We start from the raw sequence: 14139 nt of genomic DNA on the forward strand, positions 1-14139 counted from the left end.
AAAAAATAAGTCATCTGATATAAGATTCTGAAAGAATCAGATGTCAGTGTGAAAATTTGAAAAAGAAAAAAAAACTTCAAAAAAAGCCCCTACGACTCTGGTGTACATCAAAGTCAGGGATATATTGGCACTCGGATTACTAATTTTAAAAACATAGACAATCAAATGAAATAAATAAATATAAAATTTGGGAAGGAATTGCTGTAGGAGAATGTATGAAAAAAAAGAGTGAGGGGGGGGGGAGAAGAAATAAAATAAATTCATCTGCTTTTTTGCCAAAATGCAGAAATAAAAGAAGGGAAAACGAAGAGATTCTTCTTATTTTTTTTCTTTTCTTTTTCCCGGCGGGGAAAGGCAGATGTTCCGCTCCCGCTTCCTTTCTCCGTGTTCTCCTATCCGATATAAACCAAATTTCCTCGCACGCAACGGAAAAAAATGATTAGATATAAGTCAGTTGAAAAAAAAGTAGTGACCAGAGTAGTAGGCTTAAGAATAAAGGGGTATTATTAATAGCTTATAACATTACTTAATAGTACATAACCCTTGATATATTTGTATTGCTAATATCTCTTATTTCAAAGAGAAAATGCGGAAGCATTGGTTTTTTGAAGTTGTGACTCACAAAGTGCTTTCATTATAATAATTTTACTGGGTTCTTCTTTTCCTGAAGAACAGACACATTAAAGGTTTTCATTAAATAAAAATAAAAAGATGCCATCTTCAACTACCGAGACATCCACTTCCATAGGAGGTCCAACCCCTCTTGGGGAAGAGTATGGTTGGCATGAGGATAATATTCAAATTGACTTTATGACGGGTAAGAAATCATTTGGGTCATTCATACTTTAAAAGGATCACTATTTGGCAGGATTTAATGGGATTTTATGCATAAACGTCTGCATGTCGTGTACAAGTGCAGCTGTTGTTTCGCACTTAATTCAGGACTAGGTCTCGTCTTCTTAAATTGTTTTGTCACTAACAACAGGGCCTATCTTTATTTAACAGGTAGATGCAGATTAATTCAGGCTCCGTGCCCCTTTTTGAAAATGGAGGGACCAACAAAATTTAATTCGAACAATTAATTTTTTTGTTGCTAAATGTAGGGTAATCAACTGTCCTATTTTATCCCCATATGTCCTCCTTTTACATTCTGTTTAGAACAGCTGAATGACTTTTTGATAAATTCATCCAATGTTTGGGTTTTACGAGTTAAGTTAATTTTCACAATATAAAATGTTGATATTCTTGCCAAAGAGGACGTTTGATTGCACTTTTTTTTTTAAAATGCAACTGACAATTTATGGATTTTCTAAAAAATGAAGAGTTAATTTAAAAAGATTAAATAATGACTAAAATCAATTTTTTTGATCATTAAACAAATCTAAGAAAATAAACAAGAATCAAAATGTAATCTCAAATTGTACTCATTTCAAAAAGATGTCCCCTCTCCCCAAAAAAACCCCCAAAAACCGTATACGTTTACATGGATAAAGGATTTCTAAAAACTTTTCAAAATTATAATTTTCAAATCTCAACATTTTATCTTTCAAAATGAAAAGTTTTTGTGATTTAAAATGTGTTCTGTTTTTAGGAATGACAGTGCTATGAATGACTAATGTTGCAATTTATCTCCCTTAAATAAAGTACATTTTAAATTGCATTACCTTTTTATACAGAAAGGGAAAGTTGTTGAGGTTTGAAGATTAGGATATGCAAAGTTCTTAGGAATCAATTGCGTGTACACGGATGATGGATGTGATAACCCATCTCAAGATCTTATAGAAATTAAAAATTCATATAACTAAGACTAAAATCACATATATATCGACAAATTCGCAGCTTTAATTAAAAAAGTATTGATTTTTGAAAAAAAAGAAAAAAAAAGTCCATAGTTATTATCTACAAATTTCAAATATTATTTTGTTTTGGAAACAATTTCCAAAATTCAGAGCTATTCACAAAAAATTGAATAAAATTTGGAAAAAAAAAATCAAAAATCAATAATTATCTTTAAAATTTTAAATAATTTACAAAAAAACTTCAAAAATCCAAAGCCATTCTCAAGAAATTAATTAAAATTTGGAAAAAATTTCAAAAATCCTTCACTATTTTCAAAATATTCAAATATTAAATTTTTTGGAGTAAAATTTCAAAAATCCATGGCTATTCACAAAAAAATTGAAAAAATAAAAAATAACAATTTCTTACTTTTGGTAGGGGGGCTACAGATCCTCCAGTTCAGCCCTTGAAAATTAAATACAAACAAGAAGAGGCATTTGGTAGAGCACTAAACCCTCAAATTTGTTCTTATGTTATGGTCAATTACGCATTTTATACGTTTGGTGTTACTTTGACTGTACTTCTCAAAAATTTAATGGGCTCTTACTTTGAATGTATATAAACTTCGTAATAAATTTGATCTTACTGGATCAGTAACTTTTGCCATAATCCAGGAGGCTAACAGACTAACAAACAGTGGCAAAAATATTAAAAAATTAGTCGCAATTGTAAAAATATAAAAAAATATTGGAAAATTGCTATTATTAAGGGCGTCCGCAGGATTATATATACTTTTTTTTTTTTTTTGGAATTTTTTGAAAAAAAAAAAAAAAAAAAAAAAAATTACGTAAATTCATAGCAATTTACATAAAATTAAATTATTCGGAAAAAAATAAAAATCCACAATCTTTAGCTATTCACAAAAAAATTAAGTTTTTGGATAAACATTTCAAATATTTATTAAATTTTTGAGAAAAAAAATTCAAAAACTCATAGGTATTCACAGAAAATTAAATTATTTGGAGAAAAAGTTGCAAAATCAAATTTGAAGAATGAATTTTTTTAGAAATTTTGATATTTGGGAGGGGGCTACAGACCATTCAGCTCACCACCTGCGGACGCCCCTTATTAATGATATCTTTAGACAAGTGTTTTATTGATCAACTAACTTACTCAGCCATTTACATACCTATGAAAGGGTACTTCTAAATAATTTTAATTAATGCCGTTTTAATGAGTCCCATAAGGTAAATGTATGCATGAATGAGGTGTAATTTGAGGATAAATTAACATATACAAAAGCAAATTAGTGATATATCAAACATCTTAAAATTACAATCACTTTAAAGACTTTTTTCTGCACTTAAAAAAAAAATAAAAAAATATCGATATCATTTCAAGCTGGAGAATAGATACGACATCTAAAAGGTAAATGATGTGTAATAATTAGGATTTTGTACAAATTGTGCATGTTGCAACTTAATAATGCGAAGTATATTTTCATAGAATTGAGAGTACTTGTGATAAGGAGGATAATTCAATGATTGAATATTCCTTGGTTTTTTATTATTTAAGGAAAATCACTCATTTATAAGTACAAACTATATGGCACATTATTAAGTTCAAATATTAAATTTAAAAAAAAAAAATTTAAAAAATCCATAGCTATATAAAATCTATAAAATTGGTTATTCTATGTAGGACTTTTTATACGTCTTTCTCTTAATAATCTTGAAGCCCTAAGATGTGCTTAATGATTATGGAGTTTCCCTATTTTATCAAAGATTAACCGGAGTGCTCGGAATTGATCAGAGCTGTTAAGTGTCGATATACTTATTGTACAGATCGTATTTCTTTTCTATTTTTAAAATGATGGGCTGAGCTGTAGCTAAAGTCGATGGTTGCTAAGCCTCATCTAAAGTAGCATTTATTATTACTTCTTGTAAACCCATTTTCTGGTTAATTTCTTTCTTATATGACGGGCTGAGCTTTAACTGTTCAAGCTCGTTGGTAAGAATGAGTCCTCCTAAGACAAACAAATTATGCTTGATTAATATAGAAAATGATGCTACATGTTTTATCAAACATTACATATTAAATTTAACACCAGATAAGTAATAAATATTGAAAAGAAGGAGAATAATGATGTATGATAAAACAGGGAAACTGCGAATCATTGAGCACATCTTAGTCTCTAAAAATGGGCAATTTTAATCCAACAATATTTTTTTTTCAAATTAAAATGGCATGTGAAACAGGAAAGGAAAAGAAGGTTGATCCAAAAACGGGGCAGTCTACATATTACATACTACACCAGTGGTGTCTTTTGGCATGAAAATCATAGACTGGTCTTAGACCGTAATGATTTTTTGTGGACTGAACAAATTTGTTCCATTAAAAACGTTCTGTCTGTACCCCTTTTAAAGAAAAAATCGGTATCATTTAATGCGTTGTGAGATTACAGTTTGGACGGATATTTCGGTCCAAATCGATCTAGAAAAATGACTCAAGACTGAACTTAAAAAAATAAAATATATACTGTTTTGCACTGAGTCTTAACTCTAATATAAGTAGGTATACAATTTAAAGGGTGGGTTATCTAAACATTCGCAAGTCAAAAAGTTCTGCTGTGAAAAAAATCAACATATATACACAAATTGGATATTCAATCAATAAAATGGATCTTAGCTAGGACCACACGTTAACAACGTCACCGGAAACGTCTCACTGAGTGAAGTTTGAAATACCCTCCTTATCTGAGCTCTCAAGAATCTTGTTGTACTATGGGACCTTCATTGAAAACCTATTCAACACTGCCCAAAATAAAATAGTGTAAAGGGTTCCATTCCGGCGAGGTAGGAGGGCAATAACTTGGAGGACTTACATCAAATTCTCAGAATCAAGAAAATCGAGTGTTCTTTTGTTGGTGTAACAGGGGGCCCCGTCTTACGGACAGATACAAGGTCGGTCTTTCATGATGCTACAGATTTAGGGTATGAGTTTGGTTTGCAGAAAAAAACTGATCTAGAACTTGGTGTTGACCTTCAGGCCCAGTTTGAAGATAAAAGGGGCATAAAGTGGCCTTCACTGCTAACAGCACCAAGAACCATAGCTACCTTTTATGATCCTAGATACTTTATAAGGACTTTTTGCCAGCCGTATATTGTTCCTCGAGTTATGCTTATGGTTTTTAAATATATAAATGTTTATCCCGAGAAGAACCAGAAAAGTTCTTTCTTGGGAGGTTTCTGTTTAATCCTTGCTTCTGGTAACCCTATTCTCCCTGTTTCACAGGGCTAGAAGCTGTTCAGTGCGACGTGCAAAGTTGAGGTACCGTAGGTCTTCTTCGATGACACGATGAACAGTTGAATGTTGATGCTTTTACGATGCTGTCAGTAATTGTAATCATCGATTTGTCAAGATTTTTCTCATCTTTTTTTGTTGCTTTTCCTTAACAAATCAGCACTTCAGATGATTTTGGCTGCTTCCAAGATATCATCGTCAGTGGATCCTTACTATCCTGCTAGACACGTAGAAAAAGACGGAGTCATTATATTTACGCCAGTACATTTGTACTGGACTTAAACTCCAGTAGTGTTTGGTTGTATTAAAACCGGTTTGTAGAGAGATTGGATGAGGCCAGATAAAATTGGGATCGTTTAAAATAATTGCCCCTTACATACACAGTAATAAACCTAATTAGTTTCATTCGACCTTATATTTCTATTAGATATTAGAATGTTTTAGTAAAATCGTTCCATTCTCACAATTTTTATTTTGTATTCACTTTACTTTTTTTAAATTAACGAATATATATAAATATAGGTATATATATTATATTTCTTGTAAGAATATATTGCGTATGAATAAAGTAGAGAAAGGCCTATAGGTACATATACCTACATACATATATATGCTTTAACAAAAAAAAAAAAGATGAGAATATTTTCTCTAAATTAAAATTCCAACAGACCTTTGTTCCCCCTTTCTCCATTTAAACATAATGTACATATATTGTAACCTTGTGTTGTGATTCAGTCCCTTATAGTTTTGCACTGGTCTTGTGGAAAGAATAGTAATTCATCAATCTCGTAACTCCATAAAAATAGACGGTCACGTCGAGATGAATTGATTATGGCGTGAGTTTACTTCTGATAGCTCCTTCAAAAGTAATCACGTTTTTGCGTAGAAATAACTTACTAATCATTTTGCACAAAGGTGAAGTGGGACCGATAGATCCCTAATAATCATAATAGATTTCGGGCACATTGAATAATTTTGCCCCACGTCATACTTTCTCTTTCCATTTGGAAGTTGGAGACTACGACAGCAGAAAGTTGAAATTCAATTATTACTATCTTTTAATAATAAGGAATTAACTTCACCGGGTTATGCAATTTTTTGCAAGGAATATTAAGGAAATCTGGAAAGTTTAATGAGAATGTATATTACAATAGTGAAGTCAATCACTCAAACTATCCACCTCCAGCTTTAACCACAGCCTCTAACTGGCCCTGAACCTGGGAAACCCCTAGATGAGGAACTTCTTACCCACTACCGACAAGGATTAAACGTTGCGTGTTTATTGAACTCTCCTTTCAAGACGCCTCTACATACATAGGGCTCAGATCCACCGAGCTAGGAGGCCTTCCCCAAACATAAAGGTCTTCAAAAATTTGGTTTTTCTGGAATAACTCAATTTCCAATTAACCTATTTGGACAAATATATAGGTATATTGTATGTACCTCCACCATGTTGTTGTGTGGTACATAATCTCTCTCTGTGTGGTAGATCGTATAATATCTTCATTGTACAGTCAAGACTCTCTCGTAGATAGACTCATAAATAACACATTGTTACAATGCCATAAACTTAAATATCAGACTTTTATACAAACAGAGAGAAAGAGAGATAACATCATCATCAACCGTAAATAGGGCAAATTAAAATAATAATTTGTCCAAATATTCAATGTTTTTCTTTTCTTTCTAACCTTTATGTAGGTACTTATATTTTTTATGTACCTACTAGTGATGTAACGGAGTCTTAAATGGTGGTCACGGGTTCTTAATTGATCATCACCTAAATTTAGGGGTTCATCGGTTAGGCTCTTTCTTAGTCCATTTTCTTTAAAAATAGTACCTATATAACTCCAGGGACGAGGAAGAAAGGACTTGTTTCTATTATTTTAGGCGAGTTAGGGAGGCATACTCAGAGAAGGTAGAAGAAAATCTTACATCAATTAGGTAATTTGTTATTTTTAAAAGGTACATTTTATATTTTTAAATGTGCTGCCACTGGGTAGAGGTGGCTTTATCTTGTTGCCCAAGGGGCAAGGAGTGAGCTACAGGGAATAAAAACAAATAATTTTTGTCGTTATGATCAAAATATTTCCCAAAATGCCAAAATTTCAAATGTTTTTTTTTTTTCAAGTTTTCTCTTCTAAAAAATTTTTTTTTTTCCTAAAATTTGTACAAAAAATTTATTTCAAATTTTTGCAGAAAGATTCTTCTAGCCCACAAAAAAATCATGTAGGCGGGATGTCTGATGAAAGGAGAGTACATAACTACATGAATAATGCCATATCATTCTTTTTGGTTCGTCAATTTTCACACATTCACGGTTCCACGAATCGGTTAATTTTGTAAGAACCGATTCTTTATCGTATTTTGAGGAAATGAGGTCTGTGGTAACTTTTTTATCTTTGTTTAAGGGTCTGCAAAAAGGTTCGGGCCTAATTTAAATGACATCACTAGTACATCCTATTGTAAAGGCTTCTATAACATAATATAATAAAAAGATAAGCAACAGGGTGCAACGCCCATATCATCGTCATCACTACTTGTATTTTGAGATAGATGTACACATCTATACATTCTAAAATTGTAATAAAATATTATATATCCATGTATGTAAGTATTTATGCTGATAAAACCCATGTGTACTTAAGTACTAAGTAGGCACTCTACAGAGTCGTTCAAGTAAATCCGGACTACCTTTAAATGGATCCTAATCAATAAGGGATGAAAGTAGAGGTTTGATATTTTATTTACCAGTTCTAATAATACAAAAGAAAAAAATCATTGAGTCTTTGCCATTTTCACCCATCATTCGCTCAATACGAGGACTAAAGGATTTGCAGGCCTTGAATATGTCGGTGGGGGAGAATTTCTTCTAGTACGGAATGATGGAGGCCTTCAAATAATCGATGGTATTGTGTGAATTGACACTGACCTTCCTTTCTAACTCCCCTCGAAAAGAAGTAATCCATGGGATTCATATAGGGGAGTCAGAGGCCCAGGTGTGGGGGTGTCAAATTGTAAATGACACATGCTCTTTTATAAACAAGTTTTGGGTTTTGTGGGGTTTGTGAGAGGTGGCCGAGTCTTGGTAAAACTGGAACTCGAGGCCATTGGCCTCATTTTTCATCCAATGTATCATTTGGTCAGACAGGAGTTCACAGTACCTGTCGTCGACAACCACCCTATCCTTTGGCTCAAAGAAGATGGGGGTACGACACTCATGTTGCTCCCAATGATCCCAAGGGTCATAATGCTGTCTAGCAACTTGGTTTTTATAGACGAAAGGAATATTAGCTCTCTCTATGGTACACCATCTATCGTTATGGATGTTGTGGGACCTGTCCATAGTCCATTATTTCTCGTCCCAATAAAAGATGATTTGGGTACCATGGGACTTCCAATCGTTCGACAATTATCTGATTTTGGCAGCCTAGGCGCCTTTCATTTTGAAAAGAGATGTTTTTGTAGAGGCGGTTATTTTCTAAAAAATAGAGTATTTGGTATCCTTTAACGAATGCTTATGGTCAATATTTATGAATAAATTAAACAGATTAATCTTTTGAGTGTGTTATAAATTGCACTTCAAGTAGTCTAAAATGGATTGCCATATTAAAAGAATATATCAGGGCCAAATGAAGCCTCACAAATCAAATGAAGGTTCTAAACTATAGTTGGCATTCTTGAATGTCTCAACTTATCCCATAAATTTGAATTCAAAGCCAATATTTCACCAAAATATGTCCAGAAAATATTGGGTTGTATTTATTATGATGTAAAAAAAGAAATCAAGTCCATAATTAACTATACAACATATTCACTACGGTTATGACGTCCTTTCCGGTCCTAAAAGTTAAGGGCGCGTCCAAAACAATAGTAAAAGTCATCCTATAGAACAATTTTTACAAAATGACGCCATTGTAAATATGAATTAACCCATTTTTATACGTATAAAAAGTACTTAAATTAATTGAACCATGACAAATTATTCTCGTACACGAAAGGTACTTCAGGTTTTATTAACAAAGATCAATTGATAAACTGAAATATTTTACCATAATATTAGTCAAAAAGATGCCTTGTAGAGAGGTAAATTTGGAACTTTTTGGTAAAGGACCAATTAGAGGGACAGGAACGATACAAACCTAGTATTGACAAATTTCGACTCGATAATTTTACTGTTGTTGAGTGAGAAGGGAAGAAAAATCCTTTCTTTAAACTAAATATTAATTTGAAGCCTGAGGCAAAGAATTAATGTGGGAACTATTTTCTTTCCTTTGTTAAAATCTGATTTTTATAAATACTTTCACTTTCTTATATAATAGGCTGAGGAAAAAGTAATTTTGTATTTTTTCTTTATTCAATTCTTTGTACAATCATCTGATTGAAGCCAAATATGCCCTGTTCATTCAATAACTTCATAATGCTATACCTGTAGATGCCCTTTTCCCTATTGCCAAAAAACTAGGACAGCCAATTTTCAAAGTCCACCATTGAGGCCAAATTTTTACCGTCAAGTAGGTTGGCTATAGACAGGAACAGGTGGTAGTGACTTGGTGCTAGGTAGGCGCACAATAGATCGTTTCGACTGTACTGTAATTATTAAAAACTTTATCCAAAAGGATCTTTAATACTTGAGAAATATTTATTTGGTAAATAGTTAAATACGATATTTCCAATTTAAATATTTTTTCCTCGGGAATATATCACTGGGTAAACCCCTAGGAATCTCAAGGAAATGGGACCCCAAGATTCTGATAGAGAAGCTCTATTATGTAGGTACTATGGTTTCTTTCCCGTTTTCTCGGTATCTGTCTGGGTTTACAACTACGGGAAGTTCTTGCAAAATCTTGCTTTTGACTATTTCATAATATAAGCTTTATTTAATTAGGTTGGTTTATATTGTTCAACTCCCAGCTCTGTCAAAATTCGCTTCATAATTTACTATTTAAATTATAATCTGAAGTTATATCTCGGTCAGATCAGGTTACTATAAAAATGGGGGAAATGGGGATTGAGCATTGGGTAAGACTAGTTGAAAATGTACTTTTCTTCTTTAAATATTAAACAAGTATATATAAATTTCAACGTATATATTATTCACTAATCGAATCTCGTGATTTAAAAATAAGTTTATCAGGATAAGGCTAAAACAAAATTTCCTGGGAAATGAGGAACCTTAGTATGTATTAATTTTGTCAGTGATAACTATATGAAATGTGCCATGAATCTTTTTTGCTTGACATTGCGAAACAAGACGAAACAACTTTTTCATCTCATTAAAAACATCCTTTCTTTTCTTGCCGAAATTTGATGAAACAATATGTGATGAAATTATTTATTCAAACTGCTACATGGTACATCATAAGTAGGGATGTACAAAACGTAGATAAAGATGATAGTTTTAATATACGAAATGGAAAAAAAGTTCCATCATCGCTGCTGTGACTTTATTTTTAACCGATTTTATTTTATATTTTCACAAAAATCAACATTATAAATTTGACATTCAATAAAATCGCTGTTACCTCGGATCACACGTTCGTAATGTCTCTGGAAACGTCCAAACTGCGTTTTTGACCGCCTTGGGTAAAGTCCGGAATGCGCACCTTACCCCAGCTATGAGGAATCTTGTGGCGCTGTGGGGACCTTCATTGGAAACCCGTTCAACATTACCCTAGACAAAATAGTCTAAAGGGCTCAATTCACGCGAGTTAGGAGGCCATTAACTCGTCAGGAGGTACATCACATTATCAGAATTAAGAAAATTGAGGGTTCTTTTAGTGGTGTGGTAGGATGCCACGTCTTGCCACCAGATCCAATGTCGGTCTTTCATGATACTGCGGATCCAGGGGAAGGCTTTAGTGCACGGAACACTGATGTAGACCTTGGTGTTGACCTTTAAGCCCTGCTTGAAGATGAATGGCGGTACCCTTCATATTGTTGTGGTGTTAATAACTCTTTCTGAAAGAAGAATTCGCGCTTACTTTTGTTATACTTAAAGAAAAATAGAGAGATATTTTTTTAAAATATAGCTATAATATTTTCCATTCACTAATGTTAATCTAAATGTAGCAGATTCTACTCTTTAAAGCATTAATTCATATTAATGGGTGTCGTAATTCACATTCCGTACTGTCATTGCGACTACAAAAATACCAGCCTCTAATCATGAGAGGTTAAAAGATGTGTTCCATTTTCTCTTTTAGAAGGACTTGAAGGCCACAACCCTTGAACTATAAGCCCTCCCTCATCACACACTCTTTAATATACGTTTTGATATATTTATTTTGGTCTTCTTCTTTTTTTCCTTTTATTCTGACTAATTAGTTTAAACAATATTTGACAGGAGAATAAATAAGGGGACTGAAAAAACAGATTAACATTACTGACTATTACTTATTTCAATTAACAGGGGAGGGGTTTTCCAAAGCATCTTTTTCCATATGTACGAGTACGTAGGAACATTCGACAACACAATAATAATATGTAAATACATACAACAACGTATGTTTTCTTTCATGATCATCATCCATCTCCTCAGGGGTTTCTCCTGGATCAATAGTTGTAAAAACACTCAGTCTTCACACAACCCAAAAACCCAATCCTGATTGAATAAAGATTCATTAAACAAAGCACTCAATGGAACATGAGATATTTGTTACTTAGACCCATGTTGCTGTTAGTAAGTTAAGCTGTTCACATAATTTAGAGGTCGCAAAGATGATGTTTGAGGAGGGTTGCCACTTACTTATTCGATTAGTGTTATTTGATTCTGACAACAAGTTGTGAACCTTTGATTTGTAGGGATGTAAATTTTAAGCATTTACTTATATGTAAACGTTTTTGCAGTTGGGAAAATGAACCCTGTTTTTATTTTCCAAAGCTCTTATTACCATTATTTAATTCTTGAAAAGTAACTTGTTACTTTGAAAGAGAGAGTTTAATTCATGCATATGCAGTGGTGCACACAGACGGAAGGCTAGGGGCTTTAGCCCCTCCAAAAAAATAGGAAGACTCCAGTCAGAAATTAGAAAAGAAACTCGCTAAAGAAATACTAAGATAAAAGAGTAAATTAAGTTTATACGACGGTTTATGTATATAGTATACTATTTTAAATCTACACCCTTGAAAAAAAAAGTTACTATAATATCTACTACCATTTATCGTGTTTCCTAAAGAGTAGGAAAGGGGCGGCAGACATATCAATAGGAAAAAAAAGTTATCACATTGACTATTGATAGGAATAAAATTGTTTACATACGCTCTGAACATCTTTTGAGTCGTATTATTGTTTGGGATATGATAAAATAAAAGTTGATGAAAAGCTCCAAGATTTCTCATATGCAGAGAGAAAAACTACTCGGCATTTGCAGATTAAATATATATCAGAGGTTCAATACATTGCTAATGACAGCTAAGATGCTCTCATACAAAACATTCTTCAAATTGTCAGGGTTACCATATGATTTTTTTATGTTTTTTTTATTGTTACACTTTGGGAGTGCTTTATGATTGCTGTAGAGTAGTAAAAATGATCTGATGGGGATTTATTAATGTAAGCCCATGCTGGGCTCAGAGTAGTATTGAGGATCGACATTGGTTTGATTCCTGCCTATGTCCTTGCTTGATATGGAATGGGATTTGTACTTATTTATTTCTTTCCCTCTTATAGTTGCTTGCAGATATTTTAATGGAACGTCAAGAAAACTAAGCTTCTCTAAGCTGATTAGCTTATGCTATTAATTTGCATTGTAATATGTGAGTCACAATGAGGAAAAAATGTCATTTGTCATTTCTCTGAGATGTCACAGGCTAGTTAGTTGTATTTAAATCAATGTCATGGTCAATAAATACAACATGCTCTGTATAACTAATTTTGTTGTCAAAAAAGGAGTTGGTGATGTACAATCTACATTGTCTTTTTTGCTTGGTGAACTCCCTTAAACAAATATTCTATTAACATTATTTTAATAATAAAAAATCTGGAAATGTGTTCACATGGGGCTTAATATTATTATGGATTGATGTAGTCATTATACTTTTTTGTAATAATATTTTTCTATGGCCTTTTGATGACTTTATAAAATTCAAAATTGTTCTTTATGTAAAAGGTTCCAACCCCTGTGGGGTATCCTTTTCAGCTGTAAATGCTTCTGTAGTAAATAAATTTTAAAATGCTTGAATTGAGTATTTTTATAATATTAATTTTAAAGTGCAATAAACGTTTGTCTTACAACTTGACGTCCCTTAAAAGCACCGCTTCTCTTTCGTTAAAGTAACAAACCTAAAATGTTATTATTATATTTATTTTAATTTATCCAAATTTCTACATCTTTAATATACTAATATCATTAAGATTAACATTACAATCCTGGAGTAAACAGAACTTATTAGAATGTTAATAAAAATGATAGAGTTCACGCCTAAAAAATATTTAACTTGCCACTAAGACATTTGAAGTACATTCAAATTATATATTTTTCTCTCTACAATAAAAGTGTAGTTTACAATGACAATTTTTTTTACCATTTTACCCAATGCTTCAAGGTGACAAGAAGTAATAAACTCATTGGAAATATATGTCAGCACTGATGAAGATATCTCATGAATAGGATTGTTCATATTGCATATTCTTGGATTGTAGTTTTCAAATGTGTATATCTAGCTTTTTCAAAAAATGAAATTGAAGAACTGCTACAATAAATGAATGAATTTTCCAAGAAAATACCTTTCTTTAGAACGTAAATTTAAAGAAGAGCAATCATTATAGTCCTTAGTATAACACTTTAGGCATTGGGGACATGACGATTTGATAATTCTACGAACACAAGTGAGTTAAAGAAAATTTTCGAGCTATTCAAGTTCAGGGAAACGAATAGAAATTTTTCAGTTAAAGTTAACTTCCAATTTTCTATGAAACTGTTGAGATATATCCTCCAGATCAGTGAGGAGCATGGAATCACCTTTGAACTTTCACTTTATAAACTGTAAAATAAATATATCATACAATAAATTTAAAACTACCTTCTACAAAGTAATTACATCCTCTAAAGTACC

The 14139-nt window shown here is 32.3% G+C and overlaps 1 protein-coding gene across 2 annotated transcripts in view; it reads left to right on the plus strand.

The window, feature by feature from the left end:
- The first annotated feature begins 448 nt into the window (after window positions 1–448).
- The window catches only part of LOC121115478 (uncharacterized), a 49099-nt gene continuing 35408 nt past the window's right edge, over window positions 449–14139 (plus strand). For both annotated transcript variants that reach the window (XM_040709650.2, XM_040709654.2), the window contains exon 1: window positions 449–817. In XM_040709650.2, the coding sequence (XP_040565584.1) occupies window positions 712–817 (106 nt within the window). In that variant the 5' untranslated portion in view covers window positions 449–711. The remainder of the gene's footprint in view (window positions 818–14139) is intronic.

This window comes from Lepeophtheirus salmonis, chromosome 1 (genome assembly GCF_016086655.4).
Source record: "Lepeophtheirus salmonis chromosome 1, UVic_Lsal_1.4, whole genome shotgun sequence".
Classification (NCBI taxonomy): Eukaryota; Metazoa; Arthropoda; class Copepoda; order Siphonostomatoida; family Caligidae; genus Lepeophtheirus; species Lepeophtheirus salmonis.